Below are 16,846 nucleotides of genomic sequence, written 5' to 3' on the forward strand. Positions count from 1 at the left end.
AATATAGCAGCTTCAGCATTCAACGTGTTTTTAATTTTTGGTTGAGCTAATAAATATTGGCCAGGATCCCAAAGAAAGCTTCCCTGATCTTCAATCGGTGCGATCGGATCCACTCCGGATCTACCATTACCATTGTGGATGTTGAGAGAAATCTGCATTGAATTTCTCTGTTTCATGGTGAAATTGGAATCCATTTTCTGCACACTGAGGAAGGCCTCCTCCAGTATTTGTGGCAGGGACTCCCACATTAGGCTCCTGTCTCAAACGTTCCAAAGCTGAAGAGCAGTGTGGTATTCCCTGTGGCTCTCCTGACCTGCTGTTCCAATGCTACTTTGTAGCTCCAGGGATATCTTCCTGTTACTGCAATACTGTGGACAAGAGCCAGTTTTTAAATCTTGGAGGTCATGGTTGTGATTTGAGCTGTAGTCTTCCCTAGTGTCTGCTTCCTGTTGTCTGGATTTATGGAGATGAACTCAGTTCTTGTTGTGAACTACTGCCTTTAAAAAGCACAAAATCCTTACAATGCAGAAGGAGGCCATTTGGCTCATCGAATCTGTGCCCACTCTCTGACAGCATCCCACCCAGGCCCTGTTCCTGTAACCCCATGTAATCTCCCTAAACTACATATCTTGGAATACTAAGGGGCAATTTAACACGGGCAGTGCACTTAACCTGCACATCTTTGACCTGTGGGAGGAAATCCATACAGACACAGGGAGAATGTGCAGACTCCGCACAGACAGTCACCCAAGGCTGGAATCCAACTTGTGTCCCTGATGCTGTAAGCATCGATGCTATTCATTGTGCCGCCCCTTTAGCCTGTCGTGCCTTTTATGACCATAGGAAATAATGACATTGTTGTTTTGCCCATTCTTATTTTGGTAGCCTGTTGTTGATCAGTAGCTTGTCAGTCTTAAGGCCTAATATCCAGCTGGTTATAATGTTTAATTCTCATCATTGTGGCTGCCTGAAGATGGAAAAACCTAAAGGTTTTCAGCCTAAAATATCTAATAGCATATGTGGATATTCAATGCCAGAAGCCTGCGCAAAGCAGACAACCTAAATGTTTTTTATTTGGTTCAGAACCAATAAATAGAATGAGTGGTTTTCAGTGCACTTAAGAGATGCTGCAAACAGGCCTAAGCATGATTGATCTAGCACTTGACTTGACTACACTGTGATAGAAGCGCTGTAGTAAAATATTTCTATACTCCAAGCTGTAGTGAAAATCAGGAAACTGGTCATTGATGTGAGGCCTGGATGCTTCCACAAAGGGAAGGACATTTTATGGGTTTAAGGAAGATTTTAAAAATGCGCTCATTGGGAAGTCTTCTAAATTAATTGTTCCATCTAGCTAATCATAATTTGCTTTTTTATGTCGAAGAATTGTATTGAATCCTTGTAATTGTCATAAAAGAAGATAGACCTATGCTTCTGCTGCGCCTTTTATGTTCATAGGACATTCCAATTGCTTTACAACCAATTAAGTAATTTTAAAATATAGTCACTTTTGAAAAGCAGCTCACCACCACATTCTTGAGGGCAATTGGGGATGGTCAATAAATGCTGGCACAGCCGATAACACCTACATCCCATGGATGAATTTAAAAAAATCACTGTTGTCATGCTTTGTGGGGAGGAGGCGGAATGTTGGAAAGAGAACTTCACCTTCCTTGAAAGAACATTCCTTTCTATGTTCCCAACTCGCTTCAACTCGTGTCTAATCTTTTTTAAAAAATGCAGAAGTTTAAAAACACTCAATTTGAAGGTTTTGCCTTGTATAAGTGCACACTTATGATCAGTCTGTTTGAATTCTCAGCTCTCAGAGAGAAGCGCACCACTGTGGTTGCTCAGCTGAAGCAGCTCCAGTCTGAAACTGAACCAATTGTAAAGATGTTTGAGGATCCAGAAACTACAAGGCAAATGCAATCAACCAGGTAGGCAGATATGAGATCACATGACTTATAATTGGAAGCATTCTGTTGTTATTTATGTTGGTGTCATTTGTGTAGAGAAATGAAGCATGCTAGCTTTCTGATCTGGTTTTAAACACATTGTGCAATTGAAATGGGAGTGTAATGATGAGTAATACAGGTGATCTCAGGTTAGCTTTGCGCTGCCTCTTTGGAGGTCTGTGACGCGTTTGTACATGCCTGATATTTAGCAGTAGATAACTGAGAATGAAGTTATATGTCCATTGAGTCCACCCAGTCCATCACCTCTACTTGTTCCTACAAAATGCATCTCCAAATTCATGGCCCAGGGCTTGACTCCTTGCTTTGCGACAGAATCGTAGACTTTCTAACATGCAGACAGCATCTCCTGCACGATTAATTCTCAACATGGATGTTCACAAGGCTGTGTCCTCAGCTACTTCGTATACTCCTTATTTGCCAAATTCCCTCCAACTAGATTTTCAAGTTTGCTGATGACACCACTGTAGTGGGTTGAATCTCAAACAAAATGAGAAACAGTACAAGAAAGAGATAGAGAATCTGGTGAAGTGGTGCAACAACAATAATCTCTCCTTCAATGTCAGTAAAGCGATGGAGACAGTCATCGATTTCAACATGCGCAGCAGAGAACAGGCCCCTGTCTACATCGATGGGGATGAAATGGAAATAGTCAAGTGCTTCAAGTTTCTAGGTGTTCAGATCACCAACAACCTGTCCTGGTCCCTCCATGCCAATGCTTAAGTTAAGAATGCCCACCAACGCGCCTCTTTTCTCAGGGAGTTCGGCATGTCCTCTATGACTGTCACCAGTTTTTAAAGATGCACCATAGAAAGCATCCTTTCTGGATGTATCAAGGTTTGGTATGGCTCCTGCTGTGACCGAGACGCCAAAAAACTATAAAGGGTAATGAACTTAGCCCAGTCCATCATGCAAACCAGACTTCCAATCAATTTTCTCCGCTACATTTCCTGCTGCTTCGGCAAAGCAGCCAGCATAATCAAGGACCCCATGCACTCCAGATATTCTCTCTCCCACCTTCAGTCAGGAAAAAGATGCAGAAGTCTTAGATCATGTACCAGCTGACTTGAGCAGCTTCTTCCCTGCTGCCATCAGACTTTTGAATGAACCTAGCTTGCATTGAGTTGATTTTTCTCTACACCCTAGCTATGACTGTAACATTACACTCTGCACTCTCCCCTTTCCTCCTTCCCTATGTGATCTCTGAACGGTATGTTTTGTATAGCGCACAAGAAACAATACTTTTCATTGTATCCCAATACACATGGCAATAATAAATGAAATCAAATTTATCCTGATAACCTTACAGGTTTGTTTTGTTCGTATCTGTTTAGTTTCTTTTAAGATCCGTTGATTCTACTTCCACCTCTCTCGAGAGCAACGGGTTCCAGGTCGTTACCACTTGCTGTGTCAGAAAAGTTCTTCCTCATAACTCTTGTCTGAAGCCTCAAATCTGTGTTCCCTAGTGATTGTACCAGCAGCTGATAGGAACAGCTTTTTTTTCATCTACCAAAGTGAGATCTGTTATCATTCCAACCTCATTTTGTAAGTAACTAACACAGGCCCATCCCAAAACCGTTCTGATAAATCACCTCCCAAGGATCCTTGCACCTTTCCTAGTGTGGTGACCAGAAGTACTATTTGTGGCCTAACCAGAACTTTAGAAAGATTCATCATAATTCCCCGCTTTTGTATTTAATGCTTTGCTGATTGCTCGCCATTCTGATGTGGAATGGTATCGCTGTTCCTTTAGTGATGTGGGTCAAAATCCTGGTATTCTCTTCACAGAACTGCTAACAGCACTGGGGGTGCACCTACACCATGGACTGTAGTGGTTAATTACCACCTTCTCTTGGGTAATTAGTGATGGGCAATAAATGCTGGCCTAGCCAGTGACGGCTACACCCCATAAATCAATTTAAAAAACCATTGGCAAATTTTGAATTTTTTTATTCGTGGGAGAAGGGCGTCGCTCTCTGGCCCAGCATTTATTGCCCATCCCTAGTTGCCCTTGAACGTACTAGCTTGCTAAGTCACTTCAGAGGGCAGTTGAGAGTCAACCACATTGTAGTGGCTCTGGAGTCACATGTAGGCCAGACTAGATGAGGATGGCAGATTTCCTTTCCTAAAGGATATTAGTGAACCAGATGGGTTTCTCTGACAATTGACGGTGGTTTCATGGTCATCAGTAGATTCTTGATCCCGGATATTTTTTATTGAATTCAAATTCTACCATCTGCTGTGGCAGGATTCAAACCTGGGTCCCTAGACCATTAATTGAGTTTTTTGGATTAATAGTCTAGCGATAATACCACTAGGCCATCGCCTCACCATTTACTCTGTATTCCAATAGAAATCAGAATATATTTATATATTTACAAAAAGCAATTTAGGGTTGGATGATGTGGCGTTGCCAGCATTGGACTGGGGTGTGCACAGTCAGAAGTCTCACAATACCAGGTCAAAGTCCAATAGGTTTATTTGGTAACACAAGCTTTTGGAGCGCGTTTTTGGAATGCTACCCCTTCACTGAGTGAATAATTCGGTTCACAAACAGGGCATATTCAGTTCACAAACACAGACTCAATTGCAAAATAATGGTTGAAATGCAAGTCTTAACAGGTAATCAAGTCTTTACAGGTACAGACAATGTAAGTGGAGAGAGGATTAAGCACAGGCTAAAGAGATGTGAATTGTCTCAACTAGGACAGTTAGTGAGATTTTGCAAGCCCGGGCACAATGTGTACGGAACTTGGCTATCAGTTTCTGCTGGTGATTCTGCATTGCCGTTATCAGAATCGCTAAGTGGAAACAAAGTTCCACACACATGAGGAACTATTATCTTGTAATTGAGTTTGTGTCTATCTATGCTGTGTTTGTGAACCAAATCCTGCACTCATCTGATGAAGGGGCAGCGCTCCGAAAGCTCATGCTACCACATAAACCTGTTGGACTTCAATCTGGTGTTGTGAGACTTCTTACCAGGGTTGGATAACAGATTACAATGTTTGATCAACAGACTGGAACATGAGGACCATTAGGATTGGAGTATTTTTGAACTTGGAAGTTTTGCCTGTTATTTTTCAGTTTAAGACTGAGGTAATGAATTTGATATCCATACACAGCCTAATCCTTTTGGAACTTAAGAACTGACATTTATTCTTATATTCCACATTGGATATTCTGCTTCAATGTCATTTGATTTTTCCACTCTTACTATCCCACACCCAAATTTGATTTCCTCACGAATACTGTCTGGTTTCTGGCTACTCGGCAATGAGCTGCTATGAAATATAGTGTCTTGGCTTAAATGTATCTCTCTTCCTGGGTGAGGATGTTTGATAGTGGGGAGTGCAGATTTGAAACTTCCCACTTCTTGAAGTCACAAACACAGACCTGCACTCTATGATGTTACATCCCAGAAATGATTGAAACTTATTCCTTTAAACTTCAGGCAATTGAGCACAAGCTGTGTTCTTGATTTTCCTGTTACTCAGTTTTTAAAATCTTGCTGTAAAATATTTGTAGCTGCAGAGCTTTTAAACTAATTGGCGAAATAAGCAGTACAGGAAGATAAGCAATCTTTCCAGTGCAGCGAGTTGTTACAATCTGGAATGTGCAGTCCAAGGGTGGTGGAAGCAGATTTAATTGTAACTTTCAAAAGGGAATTAGATAAATATAAGAAAACAAAACCTTGCAGGACTATGGCAGAGAGCAGGCGAAGGGATGAGGGTTGCTATCTCTGGCTGAACATATTTTGGGAGACGTTCGTGGAAGTGATTTTACAGAAACCTGATGGTGTGCCAAGAGGATTTTGGGGTGAGGGATAACTCTTCAATGCTGGCAAGTCACTTACCCTTTTGATTGAGAAACTAGTTCGGCACCTGTAAATTATCCATTCAACAAAATGAATTAATCGCCTGCTGGATAAAAAGTGAAGAAAACAATGGCTATTCACCTCACTAAAGAGTTGTAAACCTTAAACACTGAAACTTTGCAGATGCATGTTGTCATTTTCTGATCTCATTCCTATTCCTTGTTGTTAATGTTGACATTGCTCATCACATTTACTTTTAATTTGCTTTTTATGTGATTATGCTTCTTTTATTCTGTCTGAAGCCCTACATGTTTGCACAGACACAAACCTTGTTGAAGTCAAAACTCCATGAATACATTAAAAATGGCAAGTAAATTATGGGTGCCAAAAATTTTATTTTTCATCAGTAAATCCAAAATAGCCACAACTAAAACCTGTTTGTTTAGTAATTCAGACAGAAGTCACCAATGCACAGACACATGTCCGCTTGTAAATGAGGCTCATTGAAGGAAGCATGGATTTCCGACTGAGAGGGAAGGGAACAGTGCATGTTTCTGTGCGTTATATGCAGTGTGCTGCAAGTTGTGTTAGAGATTATGTTCATATGGTGCACTTGCCATGAACAGAGAATGCTGGAAATACACAACATTTGTATTGAGAAAATGGCATTCCGAGCTCCCAGAACCCTCTCTTTGGCCACCGGGCGATTGATGGTGATTCCAGTTGATCCGCAGTGATTCCGAGAGGATTGGCAACCTTATCAGGGCCCTAATTGGGTTACTCTTTCAAACTGCCTGCACAAGCATGATGGACTGAATAGCTTCCTTCTAAATTGTAAAATTTTTTTGCAGTGATAAATTCTCAAGTTTCAAATCTGTTGCTATAAATGTACTTGGTTCACCAGGAGTTATCACTGCACTGTCTTGATCTAAACCTTTTTAAGAGGTGAATAGAGTCAGATGCTTCATTCATGCTGTATCTGTAATTAAAATCTAGGCAATGGAGTAATTTGATTTACTGGAGCAAAATTGTTCTATTTATCACATTTAAAACATGTGCTTTTTTTAATGAAACAATTTTATTAATCTCCATCTGGAGAGTACTGCTAGCTTCTCATTTAACTCTCCGCTGCTTAGTTGTGACCCTGCACATTAATTGATGTTTCCAATTATGAGTATTGCTACTAAATGATTCTGGCATGCAGCTGAATGGTACAAAAATTATACACTTAATTTTATAATTATGTTCAGTGTAATGTTACCTACACATTAAAGGAAACATTTCATTGAAGTCCTGGCTCTATGAGGTACGAACAGATTGTAGAGCTTATGGGGATCAAATGAGAGGCTTTGGTTGTATGTTTGCAGATCAAAGTTGGAGGACAGACTCTGCAAGGTGTCATTAATAGATTTGACAAGCCACATCAAGTGCAGGGCAATGAACAGCCCAGAATATTTTCTGTGAGAGGGTTTGCAATTAGAACTAACGGTTGTCTTCGAATGAGGGGCCACAGACAAATGGGTCTTGTCCTGACTTGTTCGGTAGTAATTGAAGACAGTCTGTGCATTTTAAAAAAATGTCAGATTGTGCAGTGACTTTGACGAGATGGTGACTTTCCTGCTTCCCCTGCTATCTGATTCTAATGGAATAAGTACATCAATCATATTTGGAAAATTTCTTTCGAATACATGTGCAGTTAAAGTTCCACTGCTGTGAGATTCTGCTGGTGTGTCAGGTTGGTGGTAGGCTGCAAGATGATGCCAGTGATTTCCCACTGGCAAAATCCTGTTCTCAATCTCCTCAGAGGAAATAGAGGTTAGGAGTTGCAACGTGGGTCAATCTGTCCCATGCTGTGTGTCCAGGAATGACCCTGGGATTGAATGGTGCCTTGCAGAAGATGCTTTCAGTTCTTAACTGTTTTGGTTAACATTTGAATGGATGCAGATAAATTAATCACTTGAGTTCTTCCTGACTGCAGACAAGTTTGATAAAACAGAATCTACTTCTCTTATTCCTAAAATGGATGATGAAACAATCAGGGAAAAGGGTTAAGTGAGCAGGTAACCATGTCAGGAGGTGTGATTAAAATGGATGAAACTAACTGCGTGGTAGGTACACCAAAAAGCACTATTTCTCACAAAGCAAAGAACACCTGGACATACTCAAAACTGCACAGATCATTGAAATTCTCATGACCGAAGTTGACTGAATCATAGAATCTTACAGTGCAGAAAGAGGCCCTTCGGCCCATCTAGTCTGCACAGAACACAATCCCACCCAGGCCCCACCCCCATATCCCTACATATTATACCCACTAATCCCTCTAACGTATGCATCCCTGGACACTAAGGGACAATTTCTTACATGGTCAATCAACCTAACCCGCACATCTTTGGACTGTGGGAGGAAACCGGAGTACCTGGAGGAAACCCACGCAGACACGAGGAGAACGTGCAAACTCCACACAGTGTCCCGAGCAGGGAATTGAACCCAGAATCGTGGAGCTGTGAAGTAGCAGTGCTAATCGCTATGCTACCGTGCTGCCCAATTTCTACACCTACAATCTCACAGACTGCTTTTTATTCTGTAAGAGTATCAAGTATAAATGGAGTTGCAGTAAGTAAGTAGGACACATCTAATCTCTTAAAACAGAGCAGACTTGAAGCTGATTTCATTCCCAAGCAGCTCGAAATCTGAGGGTTTACTCGATTATGGGATGTAAGTATTTTTGGCAAGGCTGGCATTTATTTCCCTTGAGAAGATGCAGGCAAGCCATTGCTGGAATCACTGCAATCCATCTGGTGTGCGTACACCCACAGTGTTATAAGGGAGGGAGTTCCAGGATTTTGACCCAATGACAATTATTCCAGGACAGGATGATGTGCCCCTCACCAGAGGAGGTGGATTCTTTCTACTTAAACCGTTGAATCTCTTCATCATTTTGAATGCCTTGATTAGATCATCCATCAATCACCTGAAATCCCGGTAACACAACCCACATTTATGCTACCTCGCCTCAGATGAACCCCGAGGCTCTATTTTCATGCTGCTGATTCTGCACTGTACCCCTCCAATATACCCTTCCTGAGGTGTGGTACCCAAATGTGAGTGAAGTATTTCATATGGGCATGAGCACAGCTCTTTATAACTGATGTATAACATCCTCCCCTTTCCAAAATTATCCTTGAGATGAAGACTCACATTCTTTTAGCTCTTCTGTACTTGCACACTAGCTTTTAGGGATTTCCCAACATGGAGGCATGAATCACTTTGCTTTCCCTCAGCTTCTAGTCTCTCACCATCTTGTCAGGGCCCATTCTGTATGTGGCACATTCCAGTACACAAATGAATCTGCTTCCCTTCAATGCACTCACGTTCATGTTATACACGCTCCATTTTATTTGGCTGTTATTTTGAAGACAATTGAAATGAAATTTTGTGAAAGTTGCTCCTACCTCTTAAAATGGACATTTGGAGCTGGAAAAAGGATAAAGCTCAGCAGGAGATATCCCAACTTGAGAAGCATTTCGGGAATGAAAGATAAAATTAGGAGAGAAATGGGAGGAATGGAGACCCGACAAATGACAGGAGATAATTGATTAGAAGTATTAATTTTTAATTAATGTACCGTAAATGCTTATTTTATTCTGATTTTGTACAGAAATGAAGTTGTTGCTACTTGAGTAGTTTTATTAAATTAATAGCCTTTTATTCCAGCTCGCACACTGTAATGCTGAAACTTTCATAGTGAATTGACCAAACACATGTATCCTAAATGTCAGTAATTAACCCTTGCATTGTGCGTGGTACATGCCTCTCTGATAAAGTATTTTTTAAACTGAAGAGTGTGGTCTGGTTAGTAGCAGTGGACGTGGTCAGAAGAGTGGATTGTCAAGTAAGTTTTCAGCTTTGGGGGCTGGAGTTTAAATCTATTCTGTATGAAAGCACAGAACTGTTAGCTGGGCCCTAATTGACTGGTGTGCATAATTTGAGCAGTATGCTGTTGTCAGACGAGATGCTCTTCAGGTTTGTAAATGATGCGAAATCTTGAAACGGATGAGGAACATTGGGGAGCTGGCAAAATGCACATATTATTGAGCCGTAGAATTCTGGCAAGCACTTATCTATTCTAATCCCATTTTCCAGAACGTGGTCCAATGCCTTGTATGCTGGGGCGGTTCAAGTGCTCGTCTAAATGTATTGGTTTGATTGATTGGTATCTTAATAGTTCTGCTGTGTTTAAAATCAAATCTGTAGACAGTTAAGCTGTCATGGTGTGCACTTGGGACAGCATCACATCACATCACATCACGGCACAGCAATTTAAAATCATGCCATGGGTTGGGAGGAGGAACAGATTCTACTGTTGGCTTAAACAAAATAAACTGTGAAGCTCTAGAGCACCTATTTTAGTTACTAAATCATTGCTGGGCTGAAATTAAAGCATTCTGTTCTTTAATATTAAGTGGCAGTGAAATTGGTTTTGAATAGTTAATGGTTTTGACACTGAGAGCGTGTTGAGTCTAACATACCCTGTTCAAATAAATGATTTATGGCTGCAGCTTTAGTTTGTGACTCCATCTCCACTGATAGTCAACTCCCTCGCGTGGCCTGATTTGGCAGCTCCTCTAAACCAGTTCCCTTGCTGGTGTGTTGAGTGCTCATTTCAATATGTAAGGAATAAATGATGTGCTGAAGCATGCATTTCTCTGTAACTGATTTTTAAAAAATGAATTGATGACGTGATTCCTCCCTCATTTGTTTTTAAACTGTTTTTTGGATTGGTGTAAAATTCCAGAAACGCCTTGAATTCTCTTGCAGGTCAGTTAGTTCATTATAGATATTGCTGCAATAAGCCCAGTGATAATGACATTACAAGCTGTTCACTAACATTTTCCAGTTCTGCACCAGAAATATCCTCTGTTCATCAGTTCTGAATCTGAATTTAGTACTTCCTGCGTGGAGCTGTACAGGATACAAAATTGAAGGCTTGAAAGAGTTAGCTACAGCTTTCATTAAAAGCCACTGCCGCAAGTTCTGGATTTACTTAGCCAGGTCTTTGAAGGGTAAAGTGCTGTTAACAGTGACAGTTTTGTGATTCAGTTTTGGAAGTCCCAACAGAAGATTAGCTTGAGTTGAGAATACAGTATCTTACTTTCCACTCCACTCTATAAATGTCTGATTTAAAGAGATTGTAGGTGTAGAAATGCTCTTCAAAGCCTAAACTTAAGGGTGTCAGTTTTATTGAAGTTCCTAATGTGAAGAAGCAATCCATTCAATACTGTCATGTGCTAATACTGAACCTGGCCTTTAGCTCCATTTTGCGGAAAATGGACAGAATATTGTGCTGCTTACAGTTGAAAAGGTTTTGCGATTTCATGGCGTGCAAAGCTGTGAGAAAACCCCAGTTCGTAGATGGGAGCTCAACCTCATTAAACCCCCACATCCCCAATGCAGCTGCCAACTGTTCGCCTCATATAGAGAATGCCTATTTCTGTTATCCTGCCAGAAAATTGATTCTCTTGAACAAGTTTGTTCCAAATTTCTTTTAATTTTACTCCTTTTAAATTTGACTTTCTACTTTGGCTTAATTTATTATGGTAATGTGGTATTATCTATGTCTAATATTTTTGTGGCTCCATGAGGTTGCTGCTTAACTGCCTTTTTGCTGCCACATGATGCCTGAATGTCTTGGATCTTTCCTTGCAGATTCTCACCCTTGTTGCTGTTTCCTTTATACTTCTCCTATGCAAACGTTCATCTTGTGACATGGCAACTAGGTTATTCACAGTGCCTCCAAACAGGCTCTGGCCAGCGTATTGTAAAGTCTCCATGTGTGTAATTCCTAGAGGAGAATACTGCACTCTTTTTGGCTTCTATCTTGAAATTTTGTTAGTTTTAATCACTTGATCTCATCTTTTAAGATATTGGAAGTGTTAAGTCCTTCCTGGCTCCCTTTCAAAACATCCTTCACCAGTTCAGTTTGTATTTGCTTTTGGTTGTTATACAGTGTAACATTGTGTTGTTATATTTGCCATTTGTCTCGGAGATTTCTTCCAGCAATCTAACCATTAAAGTTTTAAAGTTTATTTATTAGTCGCAAGTAAGGCTTAAATTAACACTGCAATGAAATTACTGTGAAATTCCCCTAGTTGCCACAATCTGGCACCTGTTTGGGTCAATGTTCCTAACAGCACATCTTTCAGACTGTGGGAGGAAACCCGCACAGACACGGAGAGAGCCTGCAAACTCACCCAAGCTGGGAATTGAACCCAGGTTCCTGGCGCTGAGAGTCAGCAGAGCTAATCACTGCCACCGTGCCACCCCTATTCTCTGTCTTGTTATATCTTTTGCCATTTCTGTTCTTTGTATTTATATTTTTTTTGCAAAATTGCCTAAGTTACAATTTGACATTTGACTTCTGCACACCTTCACTCCAACTTTATAGCACACGTTTGTGTATTACCTCTCAATAGATCCATTTCTATGCTCTTCCTCTGGTTTGTTTTCATCAGAAGTCTTTCACGTCAACCTTAAATTATTGAAAGCCTAAGTAAACTTTTTTAGACAGATTATACTGCAAGACAGGGACACACCTAATTTCACTTTGGCTGTTAAATTTATTTACACAGACATTCCAAGTTGTCAGAATAATTTCAGTTGTTTTACCTGTTAACTGGCTAATCATTGAGCCAGATTTGGTGCTCTATTCAAATGTGGCGCTATATTCATTTGTTTACAATACTGCAGAATCCTGCATGTGTACAGTGATTCTGATGTGACAATAGCACCTACCCTACAAATGTCCTTCCCAATCTGCTATAGATCACTAAAATAACTTTTAAACTTAAATTTCTCTAGCTTATTAACAGCCTTTGCTTTTGTTGGTGCTGAAAAACAATGCTTTCCAACCTCTGAGTTCTTGGAATGCATCAAGGATATTTGGTTACAAATTTAAAAGCAAAACACTGCAGATGCTAGAAATCTGAAATAAAAACATGAAATTCTGGAAATATTCTGCTTTGTTATGGACCTTTGTGGGGCAAAACTCATCTTGCTAATTCCTATTGCTCTTGAGAGCAAGAAAAACTTTTCCTTTAAAGAAATTGTACTTAGAAGTGTTCATTAAAGAGATAATCAAACATTGCTACCCTAACTGAGAGTGTTGCTCTTGTTAGTGGCACCCGTCACAGCATTGTAATGGCACCTTTTATGCAATGTGCAATTAGCACTGCTGCCTCAGCACCAGGGACCCGGGTTCAGTTCTGACCTCGGGTCACTCTCTGTGTGGAGTCTGCACGTTCTCCCTGTGTCTGCGTACGTTTCCTCCAGGTGCTCTGGTTTCCTCCCACAGCCTGAAAGATGTGCTGGTTAGGTAACTAATAAAGAACACTTCACTTTATCTGAGCATTTTAGTAACAGTCTGTGTTTTCATTTCGTGCTATGTACTCCATAGTCCAGTAAGTATTCAGCACATTGCCCAGTACATTGTGGCTGCATAGTACAGGACAGAAACTGAATGACCATGATGTTAGTCTTCCAGTGAGAAACTATAGGCAACAAAGGGCAATATGTAATCGTTTGGGCTGAGGAAGGACGGGAAAACAACAATTGGTAGGGCAAGTGCTTGAATGATGCAGTGGTCGGATGATTGGATAATGCTGAAGAACTTGATGCAATTGTAAGGTGCCAATATACTACACCCATGTCAAAATCCGAGCTAACCATTGAATTATGTACAGATGCTATATGCCAATACATACCTTAACCATTTGGTGCAGATCTAAACTAAAATTTGCTTGGAAACAGTTTCAGCATCCGACAAATGCAGTGGTGAAAAAACGTTCTCTCGAATGTTTTCCCCCTGGCCCTTCATTGTGAAGAAGCACATTTGCAAGGAATCAGCGTGTGTTGAGCAGGGATCAGAATAAAATGTGCTCATCAACTTCAACTCGTGGGCAGATAGTCACATGCTGAACAGGTGGTCCTCATTTCCCTTCTCATGTTGAGAAGATATTTATAAATTACACACTAGAAATGTGTGTGGACCAAACTCCTCACAATGTTGAGATTCTAAAACAAATGATGACAGCTATTTTATGTATGGCAACCAGTTGTGCTCATCCGGTTGTTCTTGCTGTCGTTAAAGGGTAATTGGGTGCCTTAAGCTGCTTGGGCGTTTGAAGTTAAATCCTTGTATAATTGTGCTTCAACTGAGAAGCTATGCCACAAGGCTGGAATAAGTTGACTTTGAACTTTAATGGGTTCTAGAGTTATTGCCCTGACAATGCCTGATTGTATGTAACTCTGTAATTAATATAAATTATAACTTATTGGCAATCGGTTGCTGGTCGCTTAGCATAAGTTAAAGAAAAAGTAATTTCCTATATTGATAACAGAAAGATGTGACTTTTTTGAATAAATAAGCCTGGTTAAATGCTTCAAGTTGAAATGTAATTGAGTCAATCTTGCAAGTAGATCAGAAGTTTAAACAAATAAATCTGGTCTTTGAACAAATCTGTACTTGGGCAAGTGTTCGTAAAGCTGTTGAGGATGAGGGCTAAAGTTGCAAGGCTTATTATGTTTAATTTTCTTCTCTGCTAGTATGTGCCAGTGCGTATACTGAAATCAGGGTAACTAGAGATTTATTTGCATCCTTGCAATGGCACCAAGTGATATTTTCAACTTCCTGCCTAGTTAGTTTTACTTTAAACTTCCTAATTTAGAGTAATAACAGTCAGTTTTTCACGGGTTTATTTGGTCTATTAAAAATGTAATTCTGAGTGTTTTTCACAGTCCTGGCCCCTTGAGCATCTCTATGTTTCTGTGACCACACATTGTATCTTTACATTGGCTCAGTTTCAGATTTTGTTTGGGCTAAAGAGTGGTTTTATGAAAACTGCAATAGAGAACCTTATTTGAGACAGGTCTATACTACACCTTGTTATCATTATCACACTGCACAAGATCATGGACTCAGTTGTCTTGGGCTACTAATGTATCATGTCTGTAGGGAAAAATAGTGACCACTTGGCTACCCATTGTTAAAACGTGAATTCAAAATAGCAAATAGCTTCCAAACAAAATTACTGAAGCCATTTGAAGTTGGCTGGGACAACTCTCTATGACTGAAGGAAGATAGTTGTTGCGGGAGGGGTCAACCATTTCGGTCCCAGGAAACTGTTATAAAAGTTCCTTTGGGTCCAGTCATTTTCAGGAGAATCATCAATGATTTTGCTTCCATCGTATGGTCGTTATTGGCATTGTTCGCTGATTGCACAGTGTACAGATCCACCACATAGACTGCAGTTGTTCAACAAGGTGAGTTCACCACCACCACCTTTTCAACAGTAATTTGACATGGGCAATAAATGCTGCTCATGCTGCTGACATCCACACCCCATGAATGGTTAACAAAACATTTTCTCCATGTATCTAAAACACCAGACTTAAAGAGAAATGTGGTTCTGGAAAAAGAAACTCCAAAGCTTAGTGACAATACTGCCTGTTTCATCTTATTGTTTACAAGAATGAAACTTTGTACAGGCTTTTTGGTCTGAGCTCTGATTTGTGCTGATGAGAGTACAAATTTTGAGAGAGAGGTACATGATAATTGTTTTGCCCTGCTCTTGAAATAGTCAATATCCCAAAAGAGCAGGCTAGAAATGTATAATTAACTGAGGCATCTGAAGCAAAATGCTAGATAAGTATAATTGCAAATATTTTATCAAGTAGGTGTGGCTGTCAGTGACAGTTAACATGAGTAAATTACTCTTTTGTACGCTGCAGGTAAAGTAATGTAAATGTGGAACTGCACTTAAGGTTGCAGATAATGTAGCAATGGATGTGTACATTCGTAGGAAGGCTGCTAACTTGAACCTGGATCCAACCAGGGCAAGGATTGGATTGTTTCAGTTGGCTGAGATGCTTCCTGGTCTGGGAGGGGAAAGCTGTTGGCAGTTCTTGCTGCTGATGACCTCCTCCTGTCTTGGTGGAAGCTGGCTGGGGGCAGGATGAGTTTGGTCGATTCACATTTTGCTGCGCAAACTTTTACAGAGCAAATAGCACTGAAGTGTCAATTGAGAAGACAATTATTCAGTTGGATAGTCTGGCACAGAAGCAGTCAAAGATGCAACCAAACCTTTAAAAGGTGCAATGCGAATGGGTAAAAAGCAATTGCTGACAAAACCAATGAGAATTTGAGAAGAAATGAATTGCACTTCATTGCATTTGTCAATGCAAATTGAGGGAAAATATCTTGTCTATATTGGAGCTTTCTACCGTAGTTTTTTTATAATTTTATTTGCAGATAAGGAAATACTGTCAGTGTAAATACCAAACACAAATGTAGGTTAACATTCAGATTCATTAACTTTGCAGACTGTGTAATTGTGCTGAAGAAGAATGAAAATGATTTGGAGAGGTTTCCATAATTCTTTAACCAAATAGATTTGGCCTCATGAATCTCCAGAGGGGAATATGATTTTTTCTGAATAATTGGTCAAGTCCTAATTTTCCTTTGGATGTTCCACCAGTTTGTCACATCTAACATGCCCTAGCTTTTTAAAGCAAATTTGACATGGAAAATAAGACGTATTGTCATATTTTGACAAGTGGCCAGAGATGACAGGTGTACAATGCTGACCAAAATGTTCATGCTCCTGCCACAAGTTTCCCTTGACAATAAAGGATTGACCTGTGCAGTTGAAAACATATTTCTGCGTGTTGGGGGCCTTTTTACTTTACAGCCATACACACTGTATGATTGTGCAACTTAGTTGTTTTGCAGGATTGGCTGGAATTCAACAGACTGCCAGCCAAAGCATGCTTTCATAGTTAACCCAAATGTGGTGCAATAATGAAAAACAGACCATTATGTTTTGATTTGAGAAAACTTAAATGTCGATTTGGGCTGACTTGAAATGGCATCAGTCTCTGTAATCCGTCTTGGCATTTGTAATAATACGCATGCACATGTACGGGATGAGTGGATGGTAAGCTTACTCCAGTTTCCATCGACATGTATCCATTATAGGATATTAGTCGTTTCCAAAAA

General features: G+C 40.2%; 1 protein-coding gene across 1 annotated transcript in view; it reads left to right on the forward strand.

Annotated features, from left to right (window-relative positions):
• LOC145346561 (eukaryotic translation initiation factor 3 subunit E) overlaps nt 1–16,846 on the forward strand; it is a 132,993-nt gene that overhangs the window by 12,333 nt on the left and 103,814 nt on the right. The window contains exon 3 of the mRNA XM_080193976.1: nt 1,820–1,937. Within this exon, the coding sequence (XP_080050102.1) occupies nt 1,820–1,937 (118 nt within the window). The remainder of the gene's footprint in view (nt 1–1,819; nt 1,938–16,846) is intronic.

Source organism: Carcharhinus amblyrhynchos, chromosome 8, assembly GCF_965287045.1.
Source record: "Carcharhinus amblyrhynchos chromosome 8, sCarAmb.v2.hapA, whole genome shotgun sequence".
In the NCBI taxonomy this organism is placed as follows: domain Eukaryota; kingdom Metazoa; phylum Chordata; class Chondrichthyes; order Carcharhiniformes; family Carcharhinidae; genus Carcharhinus; species Carcharhinus amblyrhynchos.